Raw genomic sequence first — 23710 nt, forward strand, 5'->3', positions numbered from 1 at the left:
TGAAACGACATTTCACTTTAAAGGAACAAAACAACCCCCAGACTCAACAGACCAGTCTACCCAAAGCGGGGCTCTTTCACACATATTACATTTACCCAACCTTGGAAATTGCTGTTATCAATTTAGGGCCTACCACTCATTCTTGTGTGGCACCTAACATGATTGAATCTGACAAAGGGTAGAGATCATGGGCATCGTAAGCTATGCATTCTCAAAATAAGCTCAAATAAGGATGGCAATACAGAACCTTTGACAACATCACAATAAACAAATTGGTTAAAGTCTAAAGGCCAAACAAAACCAATTCTTTGCAATAGGATCTGAGTGGGATGCTCCAGCAGCAGCAAAGGATGGCAGTAAAAGCATGGCAAAGGTAGCTGCATGCCAAAGCCCACAGATTTAGAGGAGAGGATGAGAAGGAAGACAGTAAGAGTCTGGGAAAAGTCCACCCAAGGGTTCTGTTTCCTGGGATGGTCCCATGTGCTCATGCTCCCTGGCCACAGTAAGAAGATTGGATTTATCATTTGGTGGTTTTAGACAGACTGGCATGGCACAGCATGGCATGGAATTCTATGCAGAGTAGGTGCTTAAGAAATGTTTGTTAAATTGAATAAACGCAAATGTAAAGCAGAATCATAATACAAGGCTTTTCCAAATTCATCTGGTCTGTGAAGCAGTTGGTTTTTTACATGTTCTATAATACTTTGATAACAGTATATCAACGTAGCTGGTCCTTTGTAATCTATATTTCATGTATGCTCCTGAGGAGGGCAACATAGGCTTTTCCAGGCTTCCGAGGGTTCTATGACGCAAAATGAGGTGAAGAACCTCTGAACGAAGGGAAATTGCAGCCAGGGAGGCAATCGAATGCTTTTTCAACATTTCTCTCTTCAAACTAACTAGAAAGGGAGTCACTAATCCCTACAGAAGGATCCCTGCAAGCCAGGCACATATTGACTTAGTTTTAACATGTAACATTATCTATGTTTTACTGTATTTTTATTTATTTTGTTAAATATTTCCCAATTACATTTTAATCTAGTTCAGGCCTCACTGTGCTGTGGATACCTGCTTGACACCTCTGTTTTAGCTCACCCTGATTTTGCAAAAGTCATCTGGAACAGGGAAAAAATGAAGTTTGCACAGAATGTCTAAAATTAGGGTTGAGTTTTCTCATTGGAAAGGTATTTGGATGGGCGTGGCCTTAGGCAAGGAGGCATCGATGGGGCCTCAGACTGAATGGAAGGCAGAAAGGCCTATGCAAATGTGTAGGAGAACTGTCCCCAAGCTACCCTCCACAAGAGATTCTGGATAAGCTCCCTGAGGCCAGGCACCTTGTCTCATCCAAATATTCAACTTCCCAAGGTAATGAATGTATATCTCCCCCTTATAGAAGATGCTTAATAAATGTTTGTTGAATTGTTATTAAGCCTGAAGGACTTACGATAAAAAAAAATGCTATCTAGCTCCTGAGAAAAAACTGCCAGAGTCTGAATGCAGATTGAAGCATACCTTTTTACTTTCATTATTCTTGGGTCTTTTTTTTTAGTCTGTGTTTTCTTCTATAACATGGCTCATATGGAAATGGTTTTCATGACTGCACATGTATAGTCTGTATCAAGTTGTTTGCCTTCTCAAGTATGGGGGAGGGGAGGGAGGGAAGGGAAGAACTTGGAACTCAAAATTTTACAAAATGTTAAAATTTTTTGTTTATATGTAATTGAGAAAAAACATATAAATAAATAAATTGGGGAATTTGGGGGAAAGTAGCTGTCCTTACCAGGAGCCCTCAGTCACCATGTAGCAAGACCAGACCTGCAGGCTCTGAGGGGCCCAAGAGACAGGTAAAGATTCTGTATTTTCTCAAAAAGAGAGTAGTAGCCAAGAAACTCCATCCTGTAACACTTTACAGTTGAAATAAAGGACCTAGTTTCTACTGATTTTTACTACACCGAGCTCAAGAGATTTAATGAGACCACACGGACCAAAGCAGCAAGTAAAAGAAATTAATTTATGAGGAAGAAAACCTTAAAAAGAAATGCTTGGATATATTCTGGCTTAATGAAGTATTAAGCTACTTAAGGCTCTATTCTGAAATAATTGGGAGTGTCTGTACATGGACCCTCTTCCTATAGTGCTTGGAGCTGAGAAAGCCTTCCTTATTGGAGGAAATTCTCTTTGGATGCTACCTCTTAGAAGCCACTGTGGACTCTGCAGCCTGGTGATGTTAGCCACCCAAGGACTCTGAGCGGGTAAGCATGCTTCAAAGCAAGGAGGTGTAAAAGAGACAGAAGGAAAAAACACTCACTCTGCCCATGCCAGGCCAAGGATGTGCAGCAAAAGAGACTGCAGCACCAACAGAGGCCAGTACACCCCAACCAACAAGCATGTAGTAAGCACCTACAGTGTACAAGGCACTGTCCTAAGTGCTGGGGATACAGCTACAGAAGGGAGACAGTGCCTGCTCTTAGGGAGCTTCCATCCCACTAGAGATCAGCAACATGTTCACAAATAAGTAAATACAAGATAGAAACAAAGTAAACACAGTTATTTTGGAGGAAGACATCAACAACTGGGGGAAATCAGGAAAAATCGTAGGCTTTGGCCCGGGAAAGGGTCAGTGCGTATGAGACTGCTACCACCTATCTGTGGGTGAATGGACAAAGAAGGGTTCATTGAGATGCCACTAGCATTTCCAGGAGACATGCTGAAGGTGGTGGCCATTTGGGAACGGGTGCCAAGAGTGCTCAATACCCAATTCAATTCCTTGTTACTTCATTAAATGTCTTTGGTTTCGACTCCTATGTCATCAGGCTTGGTCTGGTACAAAGAAACACACGGGTAGGGGCTTGGAGAAATGGAATGAATAATTACACATGAACCACCACAAGAAAGGGAATTAAACTACAATCCAAGAAAAGTCTTTGTGGCTTTCCATCTACACACCTTGAAGAGCATAGTGGCCATTTCTACTGCCGATGGCTCTTCAAGCCCAAGTTCTTTTCTTCTTTCTGCCTGGACCTGGGCATAACTAGACAAAAGAAGAGAGAGTCAACTTTCCTCAGTGGTACTTCAGAGCTTAATCTTATTCCCAGATACAGTCACAACAATCTGACACTAAGAGATAACATTTATGTTATAGCCTCCCATTCTCCTTTGTTGCCTCACAACAGCCATGGGAGAGGTACTAGAGGCGTCACCTTTCCTAGTTTCCAGAGAAGGAAACAGAAGTGAGTTGGCCACGGTCACCCAGCTGGTGAGCAAGCATCATAGGCAGTGTCTGAATAGGGAAGAGCACAGAAGAGATCGCCAAGCACACAGCCCATGGCACTTCATTCTATGAGGTTTAAGCTATTGCGTAGTCCACTGCATGGCACTCCCAAGGAACCCACAGGGAAAATTACCCGGGGAACTAGACTCCTCACAGCCTCACTGCTCTACCAAGACTGGGCCTCATCTAGCTGTCCCATAAATCATCAACTATATCATACAGAGGCTGGCCTAGGGAACACTGGCTCCCAGGCACAGCCAATCTCTGCTTCTCTAAGCCACCAACCACCAGCTTTGGATTGGGGCAGAGGCTGGTACCCTCATTAGGGCTAATGACGGCAGCTGCTGCTGTCTGCTGGCTCTCACAGCTCAGCTGTCCTGCCTCCCTGATTGTGCTAACAGATGGCATGCGGGTGAACTCTCCATTACTCAGTCTTTAAAAGCCCAACTACTTCAGCCCAAATTTTATTTGGTTTTACTGTAATTTGAAAAAAACTCTCCCTTCTTTGAAGCATTTGCAATTCATTTTCATTGCCTCCAAAACTGAGAATGCCCATGGCTATAGTAAGACTCTAGCTTCATCTTCATGGAAGACAGTTTATTTCCCACTAGTCCCAGGCTCATTCAAGTAATATTTATTGTTTTAAAGTTGTTTGGAGGGGAGCATTGCAAGCATAAACACAAGTTTACTAACAGAGAAGGAATCACTGTAGTAATGCATTTCCATTCTAGAGGATTTTCTGGTGAATATCAGAGAGCAAAAATCCCAGTGGTTTCCAAGGATGAGAATCTGTACTTCAGAGACTGATAGGACATACATGAAAAATAAGGTCATAAATGAGCAAGCTAGCAGTGCAGTGACATATGTGAGTCCCCTGATGGAGACAGAAGCCAAGAAATGAAAAGGGAGGGACCTGATCGTTCAAAAAGGGAAGGACAATGGAAATTCTCCATTCGATATTTTCAAGACCTCTAGTTTTAATTCTATTTGACTGAATTCATATACTATGAAGACAGCTTGATTATACATATAGATGTACATATATTTGGGCCTTTTAAAAGTATATCATATTTTAGAAGTAATTATTTACATGGCATCGAAACATCTAGTCAATTTAATCGATTTTATGGATACTGTTTACAAATGTCAACCAAATCAATTAGATGCGTTTCTTACTGACCTGAAGATCTGATTGCATGTTTCAACACCATGTAAACAGAATTTTAGATGGGATTATAACCTAATAGGCCCTCTTATATGAACCCTAAGCCATAGAAATCTTAGCATAGCTTGTACACAGGTATCTGCACATGGAAACAGCTGGGTTTTAAAAAATGAAACCTATCAGTCCTTTGGCAGAAGCGACCAGTCGAAAGTTTACACCAAATGGATGGAGACAGAGACATCCTCAGCCTAGAGACTGCCTATAAATCGAAAATAATTACTCTCTGTACAAAAACAAACACAAAAAAAACAAAAGAAGGAAAGTCTCTAGATCTCTCTTCAGGTATAGTAGCCCTACACCCAATATCAAAATTATTTGAGGGAAGGAGACAATGGATATGATGAATGCCTACACGTGATGTTGTTGTTCACACCAACAGAGCATTAACAGCTGCAGCTATGGTTGACTTGCATTCCAATGACCTGGACATTGAGAAGTGAAAGCCAAGTCTGACACGCCAATTTTCCAAGTTCTTCCATGGATTAGTTTTACAGTTAAGACCATACAGATGGTAAAATATTTACCTTCTAACCAAAAGGGAAAAGTGAATAGACAAACACAGAGATTGATTTTTTTTCTTAAAAGCATTAAGTGAAATTTCCTACCTAACTACAGTGTGTGTGCAAACAATGAATTCAGGCTTGGAATTCCACTGGTGATAGGTGATGTAATACTGAGTTTGCAACCAAATCCACTGCTGGCCTTTGGTCAGGAACCGATAGTAACAGGACTTTCCTTTTCCAAACTGCATCACTTGATTTTAAAAAAAGAGAGAGAGAGAGAGAGAGATCACACATTTGTATTGAGCTTTTGATGGTCCTTAAATACCTTATACACTTCTCATTCCAGTCTAAGGACATGAATTTTATACATCTCCAATCCTAGCTTTTTGAGCTGGAAAGAACCATGGAGATAACCTAATGAAATCCAGTCATTCTACAAAGGAAGAAACTGAGGCCCAGAGAGGGGATGGGACTTCCTGCAAGGTAACACATGGAGGAGATGACTGGAGGGATTCAGACACAAGTTGTTCACTTTTTGCCACATCACACTGTATCTTGTGCTGAGGTTTAAAATTTACTTCACTATTCATTGGCAGAGTCCTCAGGAGTGTTAAATTACTTTAATGTAAGGTTGTTTTGGACGCACAAAAAACCCATTTACTTCTACTTGCTATATACAGGGAACTGTAAATATCAAAAGACGTCAATTGAGCACCGTCCTTTTCTACATTAATAGAATACAAATCTCAGGATGTTTTGAGCATTTACTTGTGGCAGAAATTGAAGGTAGCAGCAGTATAATCCAAGAAGCCTTTCCTTGCTTAACTTACAGCTGAGATGCTCCCCCACAACAAAGACAGGCGAGAATGCTCACTGTCCACTCACAATAGGGACTTATGGCAAAAATCAAAGTAGAATGGCCCCAGATCTCACCATCTTCCACTACCTCCATGCAAGGATGCCCAAAGTCACCTTGGGCTGGGAGATTCAACAGTATATCTTCCTACTGGCAACTGGATTCACCAAGCTGTAGTGAGGGCCTTGAAAAGTCATTCTTACTTCCTTAGATGGCTGCATCTCAAAGATTTCTATAATGGCAAATCTTGGGGCTTAGAGATGGATTTCCAACTATTCATTTTACAGACAGGCAAAAGGCAAATTGAGACTCAAAGGGGCAAATGGCTTTCCCACAATGAGTTAGTGGTCCAGTTGGTATCAGAAGCAGAGTTTCCTCTCATGCCAATGTTCTTCCTATCTGCCAGCTTGGGTGCCAGGATTTTGGGTCACCAAACTCTAATTTACCAGCTTACCAGAAGTGGGTTCTCGATGAAATTCCTATCTGAAATGTCCTCAAACTATGCCCGTCATTCCAAGTACACCAAAAGTCTTCCTTTATTGACCTCATATAATTTCAGTCACTTTTCACCACATTCTCTATCACACACACACACACACACACACACACACACACACACACACACACACACACATACAAACACAGAGTTCTCACCTTACCTAAGTGGATCATTCCACAGACCTCTACTTAAAGTGATTTTTATGTAATGTGAATTTGCCTGTAGACACACATGGGAAGGGAGGGAGGGAGGCAGGAAAGCCCCTCCCCCTGCAACTAGGCTGGTGCTGGCCTGAATAAGAAGAAGAAGGGGGTGGGGGCAGACACATGAGAGCCAGACAGAGACACAGACAGGAGAGGATGGGCAACAGGCAGGGCCAGGGAAAGACATGGCATATGAGAGCATACCAATGGAAGACAGACACTCAGGCTGCTTTCGGGTGGGTGGATCAGGGCAAAAGTCTCTCCCTCAGCTCAGGAGGTCTTATTCTTCTGCTTTCACTTGGAAAGTCTTTTGTTTTAGTTGGGTTTTTTTGGGGGGAGGGAGGGCCAGAATGCCAAGCCCAGGGGCAAGACCAGAGAGAGCACAGTAGGGTAAAGTTCTCATAGGTGTTTTTTTGGAATGTGGATTTTTTTCAGAATTCTTTAAAGTAGAATTTGCATAATGCGAATTTACATAAAGTGAAAACTATCTGTGTGTGTATATACATACACACATATATGCACATATATGTTAAACTATACTATTATGTAGTTATTCTCCATTCCTCTCCTCTCCATCCTTCTCCACTGCTACCACCTTTTACCAGTCCCTATTCGTCATATGCTCAGATCATAGAAATAGCCTTCAAACAGGCTGCCCTTGCTCTCCTCTCTATCCCCACCAATCCAGAGTTCAAACTGATGGAAGACTAATCTTTTTATGCATAGATCTGGTCATGCCACTACCTCACTCAAAAATTTTCTGTGGCTCCCTACGGCCAATCAAATAAAATGCAAACTCTTCATCCTGGAATTCAAGGACTGCCACAATCTGGTGCCACCCAATCTTTCCAGTCCTATCTTACAACTTTCTATACACTCTACACTCCCACCAAATTGGACTTCTTTCTTCTCCTTCCAAAAGACTCTGAGCTCTCTCACCTCTACCCCTTGGTTCACACTGTTCCCTTTGCCTGAAATGCTCTCCTGCATCCTACCACATCCTTCAAAGTCCAATTCAAGGGCTGACTCCTCCAAAAAGTCTCCTCTGAGCCCCCAATGGATAATGACCTTCCCTCTCAAACCTCACGTGACATCTGGTTTATATCTTATCATTATTATGCTATGTGTATTGTGGCTTTATTCTTATCTCATCCCCTACTGTAAGTACAGAGGGCTGGGGTGGGGGCTCATCTAAAATTTTTTATCTCGCGCAATAAGAACTCAATAAATATTCACTGAATGAATGGGATGTCTGCTGACATTTCCTTTTATTACTGTGCTCTGGTTAATTCTAGCAGCCATGTTGGGAAGCCATGTTTTTTTTTTCCTTTAGGCACTTCCCCCCAAAATAGCCAGGCAATGGGGGAGAGGACATGTTATTAACAGAGATGCTAAATAATTATCTTGAATTGCTTCATGATGTTTTCAGACATCACACCTGCCTGATAAGGCCAAGGGTTCCAAACCAACCTCTGGACAATCCAGCCATGACACTTCTGCAATACTGAACATGGGGAACACTCCCTCCTTGCAGCTGGCATCAAGACTTTTCTAAGCCATTTGAGAGAAGCAGGAACTTTGGGAGGTCGAATTTGTTCAAATCTACCTGGGCACTTCTAGATTGTCCTGGTCATACCCACATAATATGCTCTCGTGTGTTTTTAACATGATAACTTGCCCTTCCTTTTGGAAACATATGTATAAACATAAGTCTTATGGCTTTCCACTTACCCCTTATATATCCAGAATGACCCAAACCTCTACAGAACCAGAAGCAGAGGGAAGGCACTTTTACCTACCCTACTCAGCCATTAAAGCTCTAGTGATTGGCAAGTATTCTTCTTTGACAAGGCTGCCCCAAGGTTTCACTCCTGCTGACTTGGTTTCCCCAGATCTTGAGTTCAAGGACCTGGCACAGCCCTTTCTGTAAAAGTTACTACAGAATGGCAGCCTCTTGAATGGAGGCCGAGGAGCCTAGAACTTGAGGCCAATCAGCTTGTGCCAGATACTTCTTCACCATCCCAAGTCCCCAGGTGACCTTCCACTGGGAAATCCTGCTGGCAGGACAACAGAATTGCTAAACTGCAAAGTTGGAAGGACCCTAAGAGTCGTCTGGGCCAACCTAATGGGCCTGGTTTGACAAGTCATCTTGAGGCTTTCTTAGTAAAAATTTCTGGGAAGCTTCTCATCCCCATGGTGGGAGAGGGAGAGAAACAGGACTTGTGATTTCACTACTACAGGAAACTGCTCCATGAGGAAAATTCCCTCTATTAGTCCAGATTAATATCTTCTTAGAGATAGAGGCATTGAGAGGTTAAGGGACTTGGCCAGGGTCACACAGCTAAGATATATTGGGGCAGCTTGAGGCTGGCTCCTCAAACACAATGCTATACTGCCTCTCCTCTCCTAGGTGGCAACTTCTAAAATGAATTCATCTGCCTAAACCAATAAAACCCAAACATAAAAAATGCAAAGCTCATAGTGTAAATAGCACAAGCAGGAAAAAATTCAAGGTTAATTTTTCCTTCGTGAGCACTGAAGCCTACTGTACTTCCAGGGCTCCAGTCAAGATTCACATTAAAGAAGCCCAGCCCATTTTAACTTGGCAAGATTCTCACTGAACAGAATTCTTTCAAGTCTACATTTTCCACCAACAGATGCACAAGAAATCCTGTTTGTTCCAATCTCATCATTCACAGAACAAACCTTTCCTTCGGCCTTCTAGAAAATTCCAGCTTCCCTAAATTTCCTTTTGGTCTCAACAATAAATTTTACTATTGGAAAGTCCGTGTATGCAAAATATATCATTTGATTCAGACATTTTGAGTTATGGGAATGTGACAATGGCTAGTCTCTTGCTACTGTGGAGCCAATGCTTTCTTGGTTTTGCTATCTAGTAGTTGACACAGGCATGATTAGAGGAAAGTCCTAGTAATATGGTGAGCATATTTGCCTTCAAGGACCCACCACCTCTGTAGAACTGGCTACAGGCTGAGCTGGAAGGAGAATGTTTTGGGGAAGAATTGTCCCTTCTCCCCACTGTGCCTGCTCCATTCTCTGAGGACCCTCTTAAACACCACCACGTCCAGCCCTGCTACCATGGCCTGAAGAAGAAGGTGCCTGTTTAGGGTGCTTTGGGGCTGCTAAAATGGTGGGATACATTTATCAAGCCACCAGGACCAGTGGTACGAAGGACAATCTACTCCTCTCCTGCCCTCCCCCACCCCATCACGCCTCCAGCTGTGAGGATATATTCTGATTGCTTCTAAAACCTATCTTCCAGGAGCCCTGGCTGACATTTGTGTAACTGAATCTGCAATACAAAGAGAAGTGGAAAGGATGTTACATATTATACTGTAAACATTGACAAAAGAGAAAATGTCAAGTTTAAATGATTTTGATTCTGCGGTCCCTTTTCTCATTATCTGACAGGCAAGTGAATCTTATCGCATGGCTGATAAAGAAAGCTCCAGCCCCATCTGGGCTCCACGGTAACAGCCTGTCATCAGCTGAAGTGGGAGAGATGCTCTGATTCTTTGGTGACCCCACTTCCAGCAGTGTGGCACACCTTTCAGTAATGGGGATCTCATCACCACCTCTTCCAAGACAAAAACAAATGCAAAGAAACTCTCCAAACCTCCAAGCACAGAACTGTAAGCAAATACCAAAAACCCACCAATTCCCAAATTTAAGATGGTGCACAAACAGAATCAATCCACAGGTACTTATTGGCACTTACTATGTTCCAGGCACTGCACTAAACCCTGGGAATACCAAGTAAAAACAAAAACAGTCCCTGCCCACAAGTAGCTTACTTTCTAATGGTGGAGACACGTACAAACACTGGTATATGCAAGATAAATACAGAAGAAATGCAAGGTAGCTTTAGAAGGGAAAACATGCAGCCGGGGGTGGGGGGGGTGGAAGTCTGGAAAGAAATGGAAAATTAGAAACGAATAATTTTGTTTCCATTTCATTCAAATTCCCTTCTCACACAGCTTCTTTCTCAAGGTACAGAGGTGGCAGACTACACAATGGTAGATTGCTGCATGTGTCACCAGATGTGGTTAAGGTGTTGTTTTGTTTCATATCATTTTTTTTCTTAGGACATGACTATGCTATAAACAACGTAAAGTATCAGAAAACAGAAAGCAATCAATCGCCCAATTAAAAAAATCAGGAGAAAACCCATCTAGTCCTTCCCCAAAGTATCATCTCCCTCACTAAACGTACCAACAAATAACGTTTAGGAGTAATTCTTAACACACAACGGTTCACCAAAGATGTTCAGTGCTTTTACTTTTAGCACTATTAAGAGTTTCACAAAAGCATCACAAAGGAAAAAAGAACCTAAGGGCCCTAATTAGCATTTCCTTTAGAGACTTGGAAAATGGAAACTTACATTGTTCATGGCACTTTGCGAGAGACTCCAAGTCATCGGCGTGGTAATAGTCGTAGCCTGACGTTCCCAGCACCTCAAAGGGTAGGTAACCTATGATGGGTGGGGCCCTAGTGCCAAAGAGAAAGAAAATGAGTCAATATAACTGAGGTTGCAATGAAATTTCAGTCTCTTAATGGCCAATCCAAGATAAACATTTCAAGCTTCAACCTTCCCCCAAAGCCCATCATGGGCACTGGCCTCTTCCAAACGGTTCCTGGTTCCTTTAGAATAAGGTTAGTGTTGCATGCTTCTCTCCTACTTAAGATGTGGAGAATGAATTCAGTTGGAAGGTGAGTCACTAATTGAGCGTGTTTGGCCCACTGCCTGAGGAAGCTGCTAACACTAAAGACATTCATTATGCAGAATGAATTTCCAGACTACACAATACCCCAGCATGTATTTGTGGCAAATCTCTGTCACCCAGGGAGAAACTCATTCATTAGAATCAAGAAGACACTGAAATCAACATTTCGTGTCAAAACATACCTGGGGGGAAAAAGTTCTTATCCAAGTCTGGGTTGTAACCATCAAAATATGAATCTGTAACCCCATTTCATTACCACGTCTTCTTTGGCTGGGGGAAGGGTGCACACGGTGGTTTCCTGACATCAAGAAACAGCCAGCATTTGGGGTTCCCTTTAGCCTAAGGTTCCTTAGGACATCTGGGCCTTTCTGTTGTATCTGCAGCTGAGCTTTCTTTCATGTGTTGTCTTTCTCAATTAGACTGTGGGCTTCTTGAGGGCAGACACTATCTCAATCTTTCTACTTGTATAGCACAGGGCTTGGCACATAGGAAGCACTTTCTAAATGATTTTTCATTCATTCAAGATCCAACTCTGAGAGTGACTCACAAGTGGTTTTTAAAAAGCATCCAGTATCATATAAAATCTTGTACTATCAGGTTTTCATCCAACATTGGATGACCTGCAAGCCAAGTTTGTGACCTGAATGCCATCAGTTTTATCAAAATTGTTGCCTCCACACTTAAAACTTAAAAACATACTCTTAAGGTGAGAAAACACATAAGAAAATGCATATATTTCTGAACAGTGTGAACTCAAATCCTTCTTGAGGACAAGATTGGACCAAGTGGGCCAGGTTTCACATGCTTATGCTTTGTTGATGCCAGTCAGTACCAGGTGACCCTTTGAAAAGAAGCCTCCCTAGGAAGCACGTGTGGCACACCAGGACAAAAAGAAACAGCCTGCCATCCAGGGGGCTTATGTTCTAGCAGGGGAAATAGCATATACTAAAGGAACAGGCCAGCTGAATCACTGTACATGTGAAAAAGGGGAAAATCTGTTCACACTCGCAAGTTAATCTTTGCCTGGGTAAACTCGAACAATGACTGGGGAATAAAGAGACCAATTCAAAAGTGTGACTTCTGGCTTTATGATTCTGAGAGCGTGCAGAGCCAGCCATGTGACTGAGCTGGGAAGAACAGGAAGAGGACCACAGGGTGATCAAATGGAAAGAGCTGGACAGGGAGAAAGAGGACTCCGGTGCAAAGGCCCTCAGTCTCATCTGTCAAATCAGTGGGTGGGACCAAGATGACCTTCTGGGTCAAACATGTCAGAAGTCTCAGCGTGAGCTTAAGTCCTTTCTGTCCAAACATCTGGGAGTAGAGAAAGAATATTAACGTGTGGGAGGTAGCCAGATGGGGCAGTGCACAGAGTACCTGGCCTGGAGTTTGGAAGACCTGAGTTCAAGTCTGGCCTCAGACATTTATTGGCTGTGGGACCCTGGGCAAGTCACTTCATCTGTTTGCCTCAGTTTCCTCACCCATAAAAGGGAGATCTTAATAACACTAATCCCCCCAGGGTTGCTGTAAGGATCAGATGCACTTAGCAAACCTTAAAGTGCCACAAAAATGCTAGCTATTATTAATACCACCACCATCATCACCATCAAGCAGGGAAAATGTTACTGCCTATTGTTTGCTATATAGATTTCTAGGAGTCAAGACATGCTCCCTTATACTGTTGCTGTTGTTCAGTCATTCAGTTGGTGTGTGACTCTTCATGACCCCATTTGGGGTTTTCTGGGCAAAGATACGCGAATGGTTTGCCATTTCCTTCTCCAGTGGATAAGGCAAAGAGAAGTTAAGTGACTTGCTCAAGGTCACACAGCTAGTGAGCGTCTGAGGCCCAGTATGAACTCAGGTCTTCCTGACTCCAGGCCATGGTGACTCATATACGATAATATTCTTCTCCCTTATACCAGAGTATCTTTATCTGATTCAAATCTCCTGCCTCCCACATAGGTCCACTATTGATTCGATTTCTGACCTTGAGAAAAAACACTTCCCACTCTTGGTGTCTATAAAATTGAACCTGGAGTAACTGCCACAGTTTTGAGTACCTCAGATGAGGCATCATGGGACTCGAAGTAGAGTGTGTACCTATCATGTATAATACCCCACCTGGGCAAGTCAAGAGTATTTTTAAGGTTGCTCAGAAAATGTAAATGAAAAGATCCAATCAAGCAAATGATCCTAACTGCCCTAATAGATAATAATAATAATAATAATAGATAATAATAATAATAAAGCCAGTCACATTTCAAAGTCTTAAAGGGCTGTGCAGGGCACACAGTAGGCATTCCAGAAAGACTGACTGAGCAAGTAACTTTTACCAGGGCAAGAACATATAGACGGAAGTCAGAATGGGACCCAGGACATGATTTCTGGGTCCAAGGCACTTTCCACAAAAAAAAGGAAGCTCAAAGGCTAACAAAGACTTCAAATGCCGGCTGATACAACTTCTCACTTTGCAAATGAGGAAACGAAGGCGCAGGGAGGGAAAGGGACTTGTCCAAGGTCACCCAAGCAGTAAGTAGCAGAGCTGGGCTCTCTGGGTCCATAGCCAGGGTGATTTCCACTAGAACGAAATCTCTTGAATGCCACTCCTTAATTGATTTGGCTGTTTTAGTGATACCAATATATCTTTGCCACTCACTTCTTCCTTCAATTACACATAAAGATAGTTTTCAACATTCATTTTCGTATAACTTGGGAGTTCCAAATTTTTCTCCCTCCCTCCCTCCCTTCCCAGCACAGCAAGCAATCACCACTAGCTTCTCCCAAAGCTGTGGTATTAGCTGGGCAACGTTCATAAAGCATCTTAGGATGAAAAGGGATTCTGGAAAAAGAAGAACAAAATGATTTGCTCAAAGAGAGCTGAAGCATGCACTGGCTTTTGGAAATAACATGTGTGTGGCCAGGAAGAAAAATGAAAGACAAGAATAAGAACAACTAACATTTCTATAATGCCTACTACGTGCCAGGCACTGTGCTAAGTGCTTTACAATTATTATCCCATTTCAACCTCACAATAACCCTGGGAGGGTGGGGCTGTTATCATCTCCATTTGACAAATGAGGAAACTGAGACAAACAGAGTGAAGTGACTTGCCCAGGGTCACACAGTTAGTAAGTGTCTGAGGTTGAATTTGAACTCTGGTGTTCCTGACTACAGGCCCAGAGCTCTGTCCACTCTGCCACCTGGCTGCCCCCATAAGATAAGATAAAAACGTTAAACCTCTAACCAGTGAAACTAGCTGCAAAAGAGGTTTACCTTCATTGGTATGGGACTAGTTTGTATGCTATCCCCCGAACATGATATTCCATCTCCCACCTCCACACCTTTGCACAGGCTGTGCCTCATGTGTGAATGGCACTTCCAACAGGAAGCCTTTCCTGACTGCCTGCCCCCATCCCCCTCTCATTTTAGTGTTCTCTCCTTTCTCAAATGAAGTTGTTGTCTGTCTCCCCCAGCAGAACGTAAGCTCCTTGAAGGCAGGACCTGTTTTGGCCTTTCTTTGTATTCCCCCTGGCCCCAGCTTAGCACAGTACCTGGTCCATAGCAATGACTGCTTGCTGACCACAGGGACTAAGAAGATGCCCCATATACAACAGATGCTTCTTCAATGCTTGTTGAACTGAGCTGGTACACCACCATGACTTGTTTTCCATCTGGCCCAGATTTCTGGGAACCAGGACATTTATTACCCTCTCTTTCATTATCTCCTAATACTCAGTCCCAGTCACTTCAATACTCATTTTCAGGGGGTCTTAGTGCAAACCTTTGAACACAGCTTCTCAGAGATAATTTTTCACCTGGTTGTAAGGTTTTTAAACAAGTACTATTTTCCGATCAAATTTCACTTTTCATAGAAACACCCACTGATATGACGCATTTTCAACTAATCGAAGTGTTTACTGCATAACTGAAGATGGCCCCGAGGGCTGGCTAGCTGGCTGCCAGTCCTGAGAGCACACAGCAAGCACGGAAGAGAGATTAGCCTGAGTCTGGCTGCGCAAACCGGGGGAGCAGGTCTGACTCGGCTGACCTTAGGGTCTATACGAAGAGTGGGTGTCCATAGCAAAGGCCAAACCAAGCTAAAGGCAAACAGAAGCCTTGAAAAGGACTGCCAATGATGCATAGCAGGGAATTCATTTGGAATTTGCTTTTCTGATATCTCCGTATTATTTTATAGTCAGAACCAAACACATGAGCTTAGGGAAATCGATGAACTTCTCTTCATGTGCCCAGAGGACAAAAACCAAGAGCAATGGGCCAAGTGAAGTAGAGCTTTGCACTGGGAAATCTGAGGAGGTGTGTTCCGATATTGGCTCTGCCCTCTCCTCCTCATGTGACCTCAGACAAATCACTTCTACCCTTCGGACCTCAGTTTCATCTGCTCCAAAAGGCGGGGGTTGGACTAGATGACCTCAAAGGTTCCCCCCTTCCAGCTCTGAATCTATAATCCCAAGTTACAGCGAGGCAGATTTTAGCTTCAATATGAGGAAGAACTTTCTAACTCTTAGAGCCATACAAAAGTGGAATTGGCTTCTAGGATAGGTAGTAAGTTTCCCAGCAGTGGCTGGACCTATAAAGGAATGGGGTAGAAGAGATTTCAGTTAAAATAATCGGACTAAATACCTCAGAGGTCCCTTCTGGCTCTGAGATCCTTGGATCTTTCAGAGAGGACATGTGGAGCCTTTAGGGCCTCTCTGGATGAATGGGGTCCATCAGAGGAAATGACTGAAATATGGGTATGATACAATCATATTGCCTTTCTTCCTCGAAGTTATTACTGCTAACGTCACGCTCTCTCAAGAAAAGCTATATGACAGAGATAGCATCTCCTTGGGCAGCAGCTGAGCTCCCAATCCTACAGTTTTACCATCTGCAATGTCCTTTCCTCACAACCATCCTGTGGGAGGGGATAGTGAAGTAGTGATGGTCCCGGTTTTACAGAGGGGGAAACCAAGAACCAGAGAAAGATCAAGTGACCCCCCCCCCAGTCCATCTCTCTCTCTAACATACCATGCTGCCTCAAATGTTTTCCACAAAACAAAACATCATTCAAATACTATTACTAGAAGCAATTCCTTATGTTAGGAATGGATAATTCTACCCAAGTTTTTCCAATGAAAGCTGACAAGGGGAATGTGATTCAATACAGAACAAGTCATTATTGGTGAAGTTTCAAAATGGAGAATAAAATACAGGAACTGCTGGAGAAGTCTATGTAAGCAGAAAGAAAGAAAAAACACCCCAAAGCTACACTCAGTATAGGAATAAAGGGAAGGAAAAAAAGACCATGAATAACGGTGGGGTGGGTGGGAATGAACCAAATGCACAGGTAACTGGCAGAAACCCAGAGAGCAGGTAAGAGTGCTTGGAGGAACTGGTGAGGGAGCCATCACTTTGGTCTGGGGAAATTTGAGATGGCTTCACAGAGGAGGTAACAACTGAGTTGGGCCTCAAGGACTAGGGAGACATGAGGGATGATGCTGCACAAAGGCAGAGGGACTGGAAAGGGCACAATGAGATAGGAGAATGACAACTGAGTTCCATTTGGACTATATGGGAGTGTTATAGGAAGCTAAGGCTAGCAAGGTAGGGGTGGGCCCTGATAGCATAGGGCCCTGAATGCCAGGGGGAAGGAATCTGCATCTGATTCTATAGGCAAGGGGAAGCCCCTGAAGGTTTTTGAACAGGGAAGTGACCCAACCAAACCTGTGCCTTAGGAAGATAATTTGAGTAGCTGGCTTAAAGATGGCCTGGAGCAAGGAGGCTCTTAACCCAGGGTCCATAGACAGTCAATGGTTAAATTTCAGGGGAGCCATGACTTGGATGGAAAATATATTTTGCAAAACACAATCCTCTGTACCTTATGTTATGCATTTAAAAACATAACTCTGAGATAGAGTCCATATGCCTCCTCAAAGACCCAGATTTGAGTGAATCTGCCTTCCATGCCAGCACTCGGGGCCATCTTCACAAAAGAAGTCCTGGGCTGGAGAAGGAAGGACCCAGGGGCAGAGTGACCAGTGGCAAAGCTATTGCAAAGATGGTGGCTGGAAAGCAGGGACTTGCCTGAGCTCCCCCCTCCCCGCCCAGGTCCCTCCAAAAACCTATAAAAATGCCTCTGAACAAATTCTAGAGCTGCAGAACCCATGGAATAGCAGAGGGAAGCAGGGCTCCAGCCCAGGAAAGCCTGGATGGTCGCTGGGTAAAGTCTATCACGCAGGGAGCTGGGAGAGGAGCAGAGCAGAGCAGAGCCCTGCATGGGCTGCGCCCAGACCAACCAGACCAGGAGTGGGGCGGAACAGGCCCTAGTGCCCTGAATCAGTGCCCTGTGGCAGTTACCAGATTTCTCAACCCACAAACACCAAAGACAACAGAGAAGGTTAGTGGGAAAAACTGCGGGGGACAGGGTGAAAGGAGTTTGAGGTTCGGCCACCCTGCCCCGGGGCAGGTGGGGGGGCCAGTGGAGGAGGTGCAGCTACAGAACTACAGCTGCAGTTGCTTCCAGCCCCAGGCCCATCTGGTGGGAGGAATTAAGTCGCAGATCAGAGTGGGACTACAGAGACTGCTTAAGATCTGAGTCCAGTCCAGGTTGGCGGTTCTTGGGAGAGGAGCAGCGCTGGTGTGGCAGAGCTTGCTGTGTAGAAATAACTCTGAAAACAACAGCGTAAAGCTTGGAACAAAGTACTCTCTACTCTACAAGCAGTCATAACCCCACAAAAAACCCAAGGGTCAAGTAGTTGGCCGTGAACATGGCCAGGCAGCGAAAATGGACTCAGTTTCAGACTCAGACTTTAGAATCTTCCTTTGGTGACAAAGAAGACCAAAACATACAGCCAGAAGAAGTCAACAAAGTCAAAGAACCCACATCAAAAGCCTCCAAGAAAAACATGAACTGGTCTCAGGCCATGGAAGAGCTCAAAAAGGATTTGGAAAAGCAAGTTAGAGAAGTAGAGGAAAAATTGGGAAGAGAAATGAGAAGGATGTGAGAAAACCATGAAAAATAAGTCAATGACTTGCTAAAGGAGACCCAAAAAATACTGAGGAAAATAACACCTTAAAAAATAGACTGCTCTTTCCCCTCGCTCAAGATGGCGGACAAAAAGCCTCCAAAGGAACCAAAGGAAAAGAAGGTCAAAAAGGAAAAAAAAGAGAATAAAAAGGAGGATGTGGCTGAAAAGGTGGTGAAAAAGCCTCGAAAGCATTGCAGTCGGAACCCAGTCCTGGCCCGAGGGATTGGTAGATACTCCAGGTCCGCGATGTATTTCCGGAGAGCCATGTACAAGCGGAAATATGCTGCACCAAAAACCCGGATTGAAAGGAAAAAGAAAGAGAAGGTGCCTGCTACTATTTCAAAGCCAGTTGGTGGTGATAAGAATGGAGGAACTCGTGTGGTAAAGATTCGCAAAATGCCTCGGTATTACCCTACTGAGGATGTGCCTAGAAAGCTGCTAAGTCATGGCAAAAAGCCCTTCAGCCAGCATGTGAGGAGACTTCGAGCTAGCATCAAGCCAGGCACTGTTCTGATCATGCTCACTGGCCACCACAGGGGCAAGCCAGTGGTTTTCCTGAAGCAGCTGGCTAGTGGCTTGCTACTGGTGACTGAACCTCTGACCATCAACCGTGTTCCTCTGAGAAGGTCCCATCAGAAATTTGTCATTGCCACCTCTACCAGGGTTAACCTTTCAGGTGTAAAAATTCCAAATCATCTTACTGATACTTACTTCAAGAAGAAGAGGCTCCGTAAACCTAGACACCAAGAAGGAGAGATTTTTGACACAGAAAAAAAGAAATACGAGATTACAGAGCAGCACAAGGCTGATCAGAAAACAGTGGATTCTCAGATCTTGCCCCAGATCAAGAAAATTCCTCAGCTCCGTGGCTACCTGCGTTCTGTATTCTCTCTCTCCAACGGAGTTTATCCGCACAAACTGGTGTTTTAAATACCTTCCAGAGAACTCTTATTAAAATATTTGGAATAGTTAAAAAAATAGACTAACTCAAATGGCAAAAGAGCTCCAAAAAGCCAATGAGGAGAAGAATGCTTTGGAAGGCAGAATTAGTCAAATGGAAAAGGAGGTCGAAAAGACCACTGAAGAAAATACTACCTTAAAAATTAGATTGGAGCAAGTGGAAGCTAATGACTTAATGGAAATCAAGATATTATAAAACAGAACCAAAGGAATGAAAAAATGGAAGACAATGTGAAATATCTCACTGGAAAAGCCACTCACCTGGAAAATAGATCCAGGAGAGATAATTTAAAAATTTTTGGACTACCTGAAAGCCATGATCAAAAAAAGAGCCTAGAGATCCTCTTTCAAGAAATTATCAAGGAGAACTGCCCTGATATTCAAAGAATTCACCAATCACCTCCTGAAAAACATCCCAAAAAGAAAACTCCTAGGAATATTGTCACCAAATTCCAGAGCTCCCAGATCAAGGAGAAAATGCTGCAAGCAGCCAGAAAGAAACAATTTGAGTATTGTGGAAACACAATCAGAATAACACAAGAGCTAGCAGCTTCTACATTAAGGGATCGAAGGGCTTGGAATATGATATTCCGGAGGTCAATGGAGCTAGGATTAAAACCAAGAATCACCTACCCAGCAAAACTGAGTAACATGCTATAAGGCAAAATAAGGATTTTCAATAAAATAGAGGACTTTCAAGCTTTCTTAGTGAAAAGACCAGAGCTGAATAAAAAATTTGACTTTCAAACACAAGAATCAAGAAAAGCATGAAAAGGTAATCAAGAAGGAGAAATCATAAGGGACTTACTAAAGTTGAACTATTTTGTTTACATTCCTACATGGAAAGATGATGTGTATAATTCATGAGACCTCAGTATTAGGGTAGCTGAAGGGAATACACACACACACACACACACACATCGACAGAGGGCACAGGGTGAGCTGAATACGAAAGGATGATATCTAAAAAAAATAAAATTAAATTAAGGGATGAGAGAGGAATATATTGAGAGAGGGAGAAAGGGAGAGATAGAATGGGGTAAATTATCTCACATAAAAGGGGCAAGAAAAAGCAGTTCTGTTGGGAGGGAAGAGGGGGCAGGTGAGGGGGAATGAGTGAATCTTGCTGTCATCGGATTTGACCTGAGGAGGGAATATCATACACACTCAATGAGGTATGTTACCCCTCAGGAAAGAAGGAGGAAGGAGATAAAAAAGGGGGGACGATAGAAGGGAGGGCAGATAGGGGCAGGAGGTAATCAAAAGCAAACACTTTCGAAAAGGGACAGGGTCAAGGGAGAAAACTGGATAAAGGGGGATAGGATAGGAAGGAGCAAAATATAGTCTTTTGCAACATGAGTGTTGTGGAAGGGTTTTACACAATGATATACATGTGGCCTATGTTGAATTGCTTGCCTTCTTAGGGAGGGTGGGTGGGGAGGGAAGAGGGGAGAGAATTTGGAACTCAAAGTTTTAAAAGAAGATGTTCAAAAAAGAAGTTTTTGCATGCAACTAGGAAGTAAGATATAGAGGCAATGGGGCATAAACATCTATCTTGCCCTACAAGAAAGTAAAGGAAAAGGGGATGGGGGAGAGTGGGGTGACAGAAGGGAGGGTTGATTGGGGAATGGGGCAATCAGAATATATGCCATCTTGGAGTGGGGGAAGGTAGAAATGGGGATAAAATTTATAATTCAAACTCTTGTGAAAATTAATGCTGAAAACTAAAAATACTAAATAAATAAATAATGATTTTAAAAAATAAGCTATTGCAACAGTCCATGTGAGGGGGTAGGACCTGAACGAGGCTGGTGGCTGTGTAAGTGGAGAGGAGAATGACTTACTACTAAGAGATAACTTCTCCCCAAAGCAGGTGCCGCCATCTTAGGTGACCTGGCCTGAAGCACCAAAGCTCTGTTACACTTACATAGGGTGGCTTTACATATATGATCTCACCTGAGCCTCCTAACAGCCCTGCGAGGAATAGAATACTAATAGTTATAACGATGATGGCTAGCATTCATGTAGTACCTACTATGTGCCAGGCGCTGTGCAAAGTCAAGCGCTTTACAGATATTATCTCGGGAGGCAGGTGCTATTATTCCCATTTTATAGCTGAGCAAGCTCATGCACACTGAGGGTCAGGTACCTTGCCCAAGGTTACGCACCTAATAAACATCTAAGGCTGTACTTGAAATCAAGTCTTGCTGAGCCCAGCTCTCTGTCCACTGCTCCATGTAACTGCACTAACCCTATTTTACAGATGAGGAAACTGAGGCTCAGTTTCCACTCAGTGACATGCCCAGGCTCACACATCAAGGTGGCATTTGAACCCAGTCTTCCTGACTCCAAGTACAGCACTCTTATGGTAGAAGACTTTGACAGAGGTTCAATGTGGAAGTATAAGACAATAAGGTAGTATTTGCAATAATTTACTAACCCCTCTGGTAATACCTTAGTGACCTCAGTGTTAAATGTCTGACCAGGAAGTCAATTATATGCTGGGAGTATCTGCTTGGCTAAATGGGTTAACTGAGAAAGAGTATTTTCCCTGAGCTCGATTGATTCACGTTAAACAACCCTAATACCTGGTGTTTGTTTTTAATGAACATTAGCAATTCATTATGAAATAATTAACTATTCCGCTGGTGCGTTTATAAGCAAGTCCAAGAGAGAACAGTGATTTCTTCAAGAAGGCCTCAGAGAAGAAGCAATTTTACAAAGACCTTAGTTAAGAAACTTTTCTTTCTCCTAATGAATTCCATTTGGTTTTGGAGAATTAAAATGAGATGGATTCTGATCACTGAGTTCATTTTCTTCCTGTTAAACTCGACTTATTAAAATTGAAATATCATTTCAAAGTAACCACAAAATGTTCAGAGTGTTTACTTGTCCTTTCAACTTTCTCTTTCTTTTTAATATTGCCTCAAATTTATCTTTATCAAGATCAAATAAAGAGTAAGCCAGCCCTCGCTGGGTGAAATATGTATTCCCTTATCTTGAATTTCACTCAATTCAGACACTTGTGTTTACTTTCTTTTTTTCCTTCAGGAAAATTCAAGTCTCCCTTCTTTCTTTGGTTAGAAAATGATAAATCTCATTTGCCAAAAAAGGGACAGCCAATTCTTAACTAGTGACTCTGGACAAGTCTCTTCCCCTCGACCTTGGGGTTGGATCAGATCAGCTTTAAAACCCCTTCCAACTCCAATGACTCCGGTTAGGAAGAGGCCAAGACATGTCTTTCATTGTATTTGGTTTCAAAATAATTTCTTTAAAAAATTGACATTTTTTTTAAAAGAGAGAAAAGTCTATTTGCTTCCCAAAATGTACTCATGTCAAAAAATATAGCTTCTCACCTATGGTCCAAGAACAGAAATTTCCACTCCAAACTATGTCTCGAGGTAAATTCTTCACCAGGTTCTTCCACAGTGCAAACTTCCTGTAGAAAAGTTGGTATATGTTGATATTCATATTATGGCAATGATTATAATCATAATCATAAGACTATTTCACATCTATATGGTGCTTTGGAGTTTCAAAAGCACTTTGCCTTCCGTTTACATCTAGGCCTCACAGCAGCCCTTGGGAGGGAGAGAGGGACCTGAAGGAACAAAACCTGGGTTCAGATCCCAGCTCTGCCACTTGCTAGTTGTGTGACCTGGACAAGTCATTTCACTTTTGTGTCTTAAAAACTGTAAAATGAGAGGACTGGATGCTCTGGCCTTTAATTAAGGTTCTTTCTTGGGCTACTATTCTAATATGAGGTAACTGTGGCCCAGGAAAGACTCTAAATAGCTGGCCCAAAGCCACAAAGCAAGTAAGTAAGTAGGTGGGTAAGTAAGGATTTCCAGCTGGGCGTGAACTTTGTGTTAACTAGCCTAAGCCTGTCATTTTACAAATAAGGACACAAAATGAAAACAAGGAGAAGGAGGTGAGACTCCTGGTGTGGAAAGGCACAGGGCCAGTCACCTTCCCTTGGGGACACACTTTCCTCTTCTGTGACAACTTCCAAGGTCCCTTCCAGCTCTGAATCCTAATACATTCGTACAGACTTTGAAAACTCTCCCAATGTCAATGTTACTCACCCAAGCATGGCCATCCACTCAACTGAGTAGTTGGGAAGCCAAATCAAATGTTACTTATCATTTGGCATCATGCCTTTGGCACGTTCTGTTTTCCATGAGGAAAGCTCCCTCCTCCTAGCCAATGTTGGCATCTAATCTAGACTTCTCTGAGCCTTGGTTTCCCCACCAGTACCATGAGGGTAATGCTCCCTGTCATAGGTAATCTCACAGATCATATGTTTTGAAGACTATAACAACAAACATGTTCTTTTAATTTTTTTTTCTAAAATACTGAGAGTCAACCTGGTACAGTGGATAGAGTCAGACTTGAAGCCAGAAGACCTAGGTTCAGGTCCTGC

The 23710-nt window shown here is 43.0% G+C and overlaps 2 protein-coding genes across 2 annotated transcripts in view; one reads left to right on the forward strand and one right to left on the reverse strand.

Annotated features, from left to right (window-relative positions):
• PASD1 (PAS domain containing repressor 1) overlaps positions 1 to 23710 on the reverse strand; it is a 97777-nt gene that overhangs the window by 26969 nt on the left and 47098 nt on the right. The window contains 4 exon segments of the mRNA XM_036740191.1: positions 2947 to 3031; positions 5102 to 5249; positions 10960 to 11066; positions 22644 to 22726. Coding sequence (XP_036596086.1) covers positions 2947 to 3031; positions 5102 to 5249; positions 10960 to 11066; positions 22644 to 22726 — 423 coding nt within the window.
• LOC118832826 (60S ribosomal protein L6-like) lies at positions 18393 to 19257 on the forward strand. The gene has a single exon (XM_036740192.1). It carries the CDS (start codon positions 18406 to 18408, stop codon positions 19255 to 19257), a length of 852 nt encoding a protein of 283 aa, XP_036596087.1. The 5' UTR covers positions 18393 to 18405.

The sequence above is a fragment of the Trichosurus vulpecula genome, chromosome X, assembly GCF_011100635.1.
Source record: "Trichosurus vulpecula isolate mTriVul1 chromosome X, mTriVul1.pri, whole genome shotgun sequence".
Taxonomy (NCBI): Eukaryota; Metazoa; Chordata; class Mammalia; order Diprotodontia; family Phalangeridae; genus Trichosurus; species Trichosurus vulpecula.

Bases quoted from the DNA above. Each gene is read 5' to 3' on its own strand.
- LOC118832826 (XM_036740192.1), top strand. From the start codon at position 18,406: ATGGCGGACAAAAAGCCTCCAAAGGAACCAAAGGAAAAGAAGGTCAAA.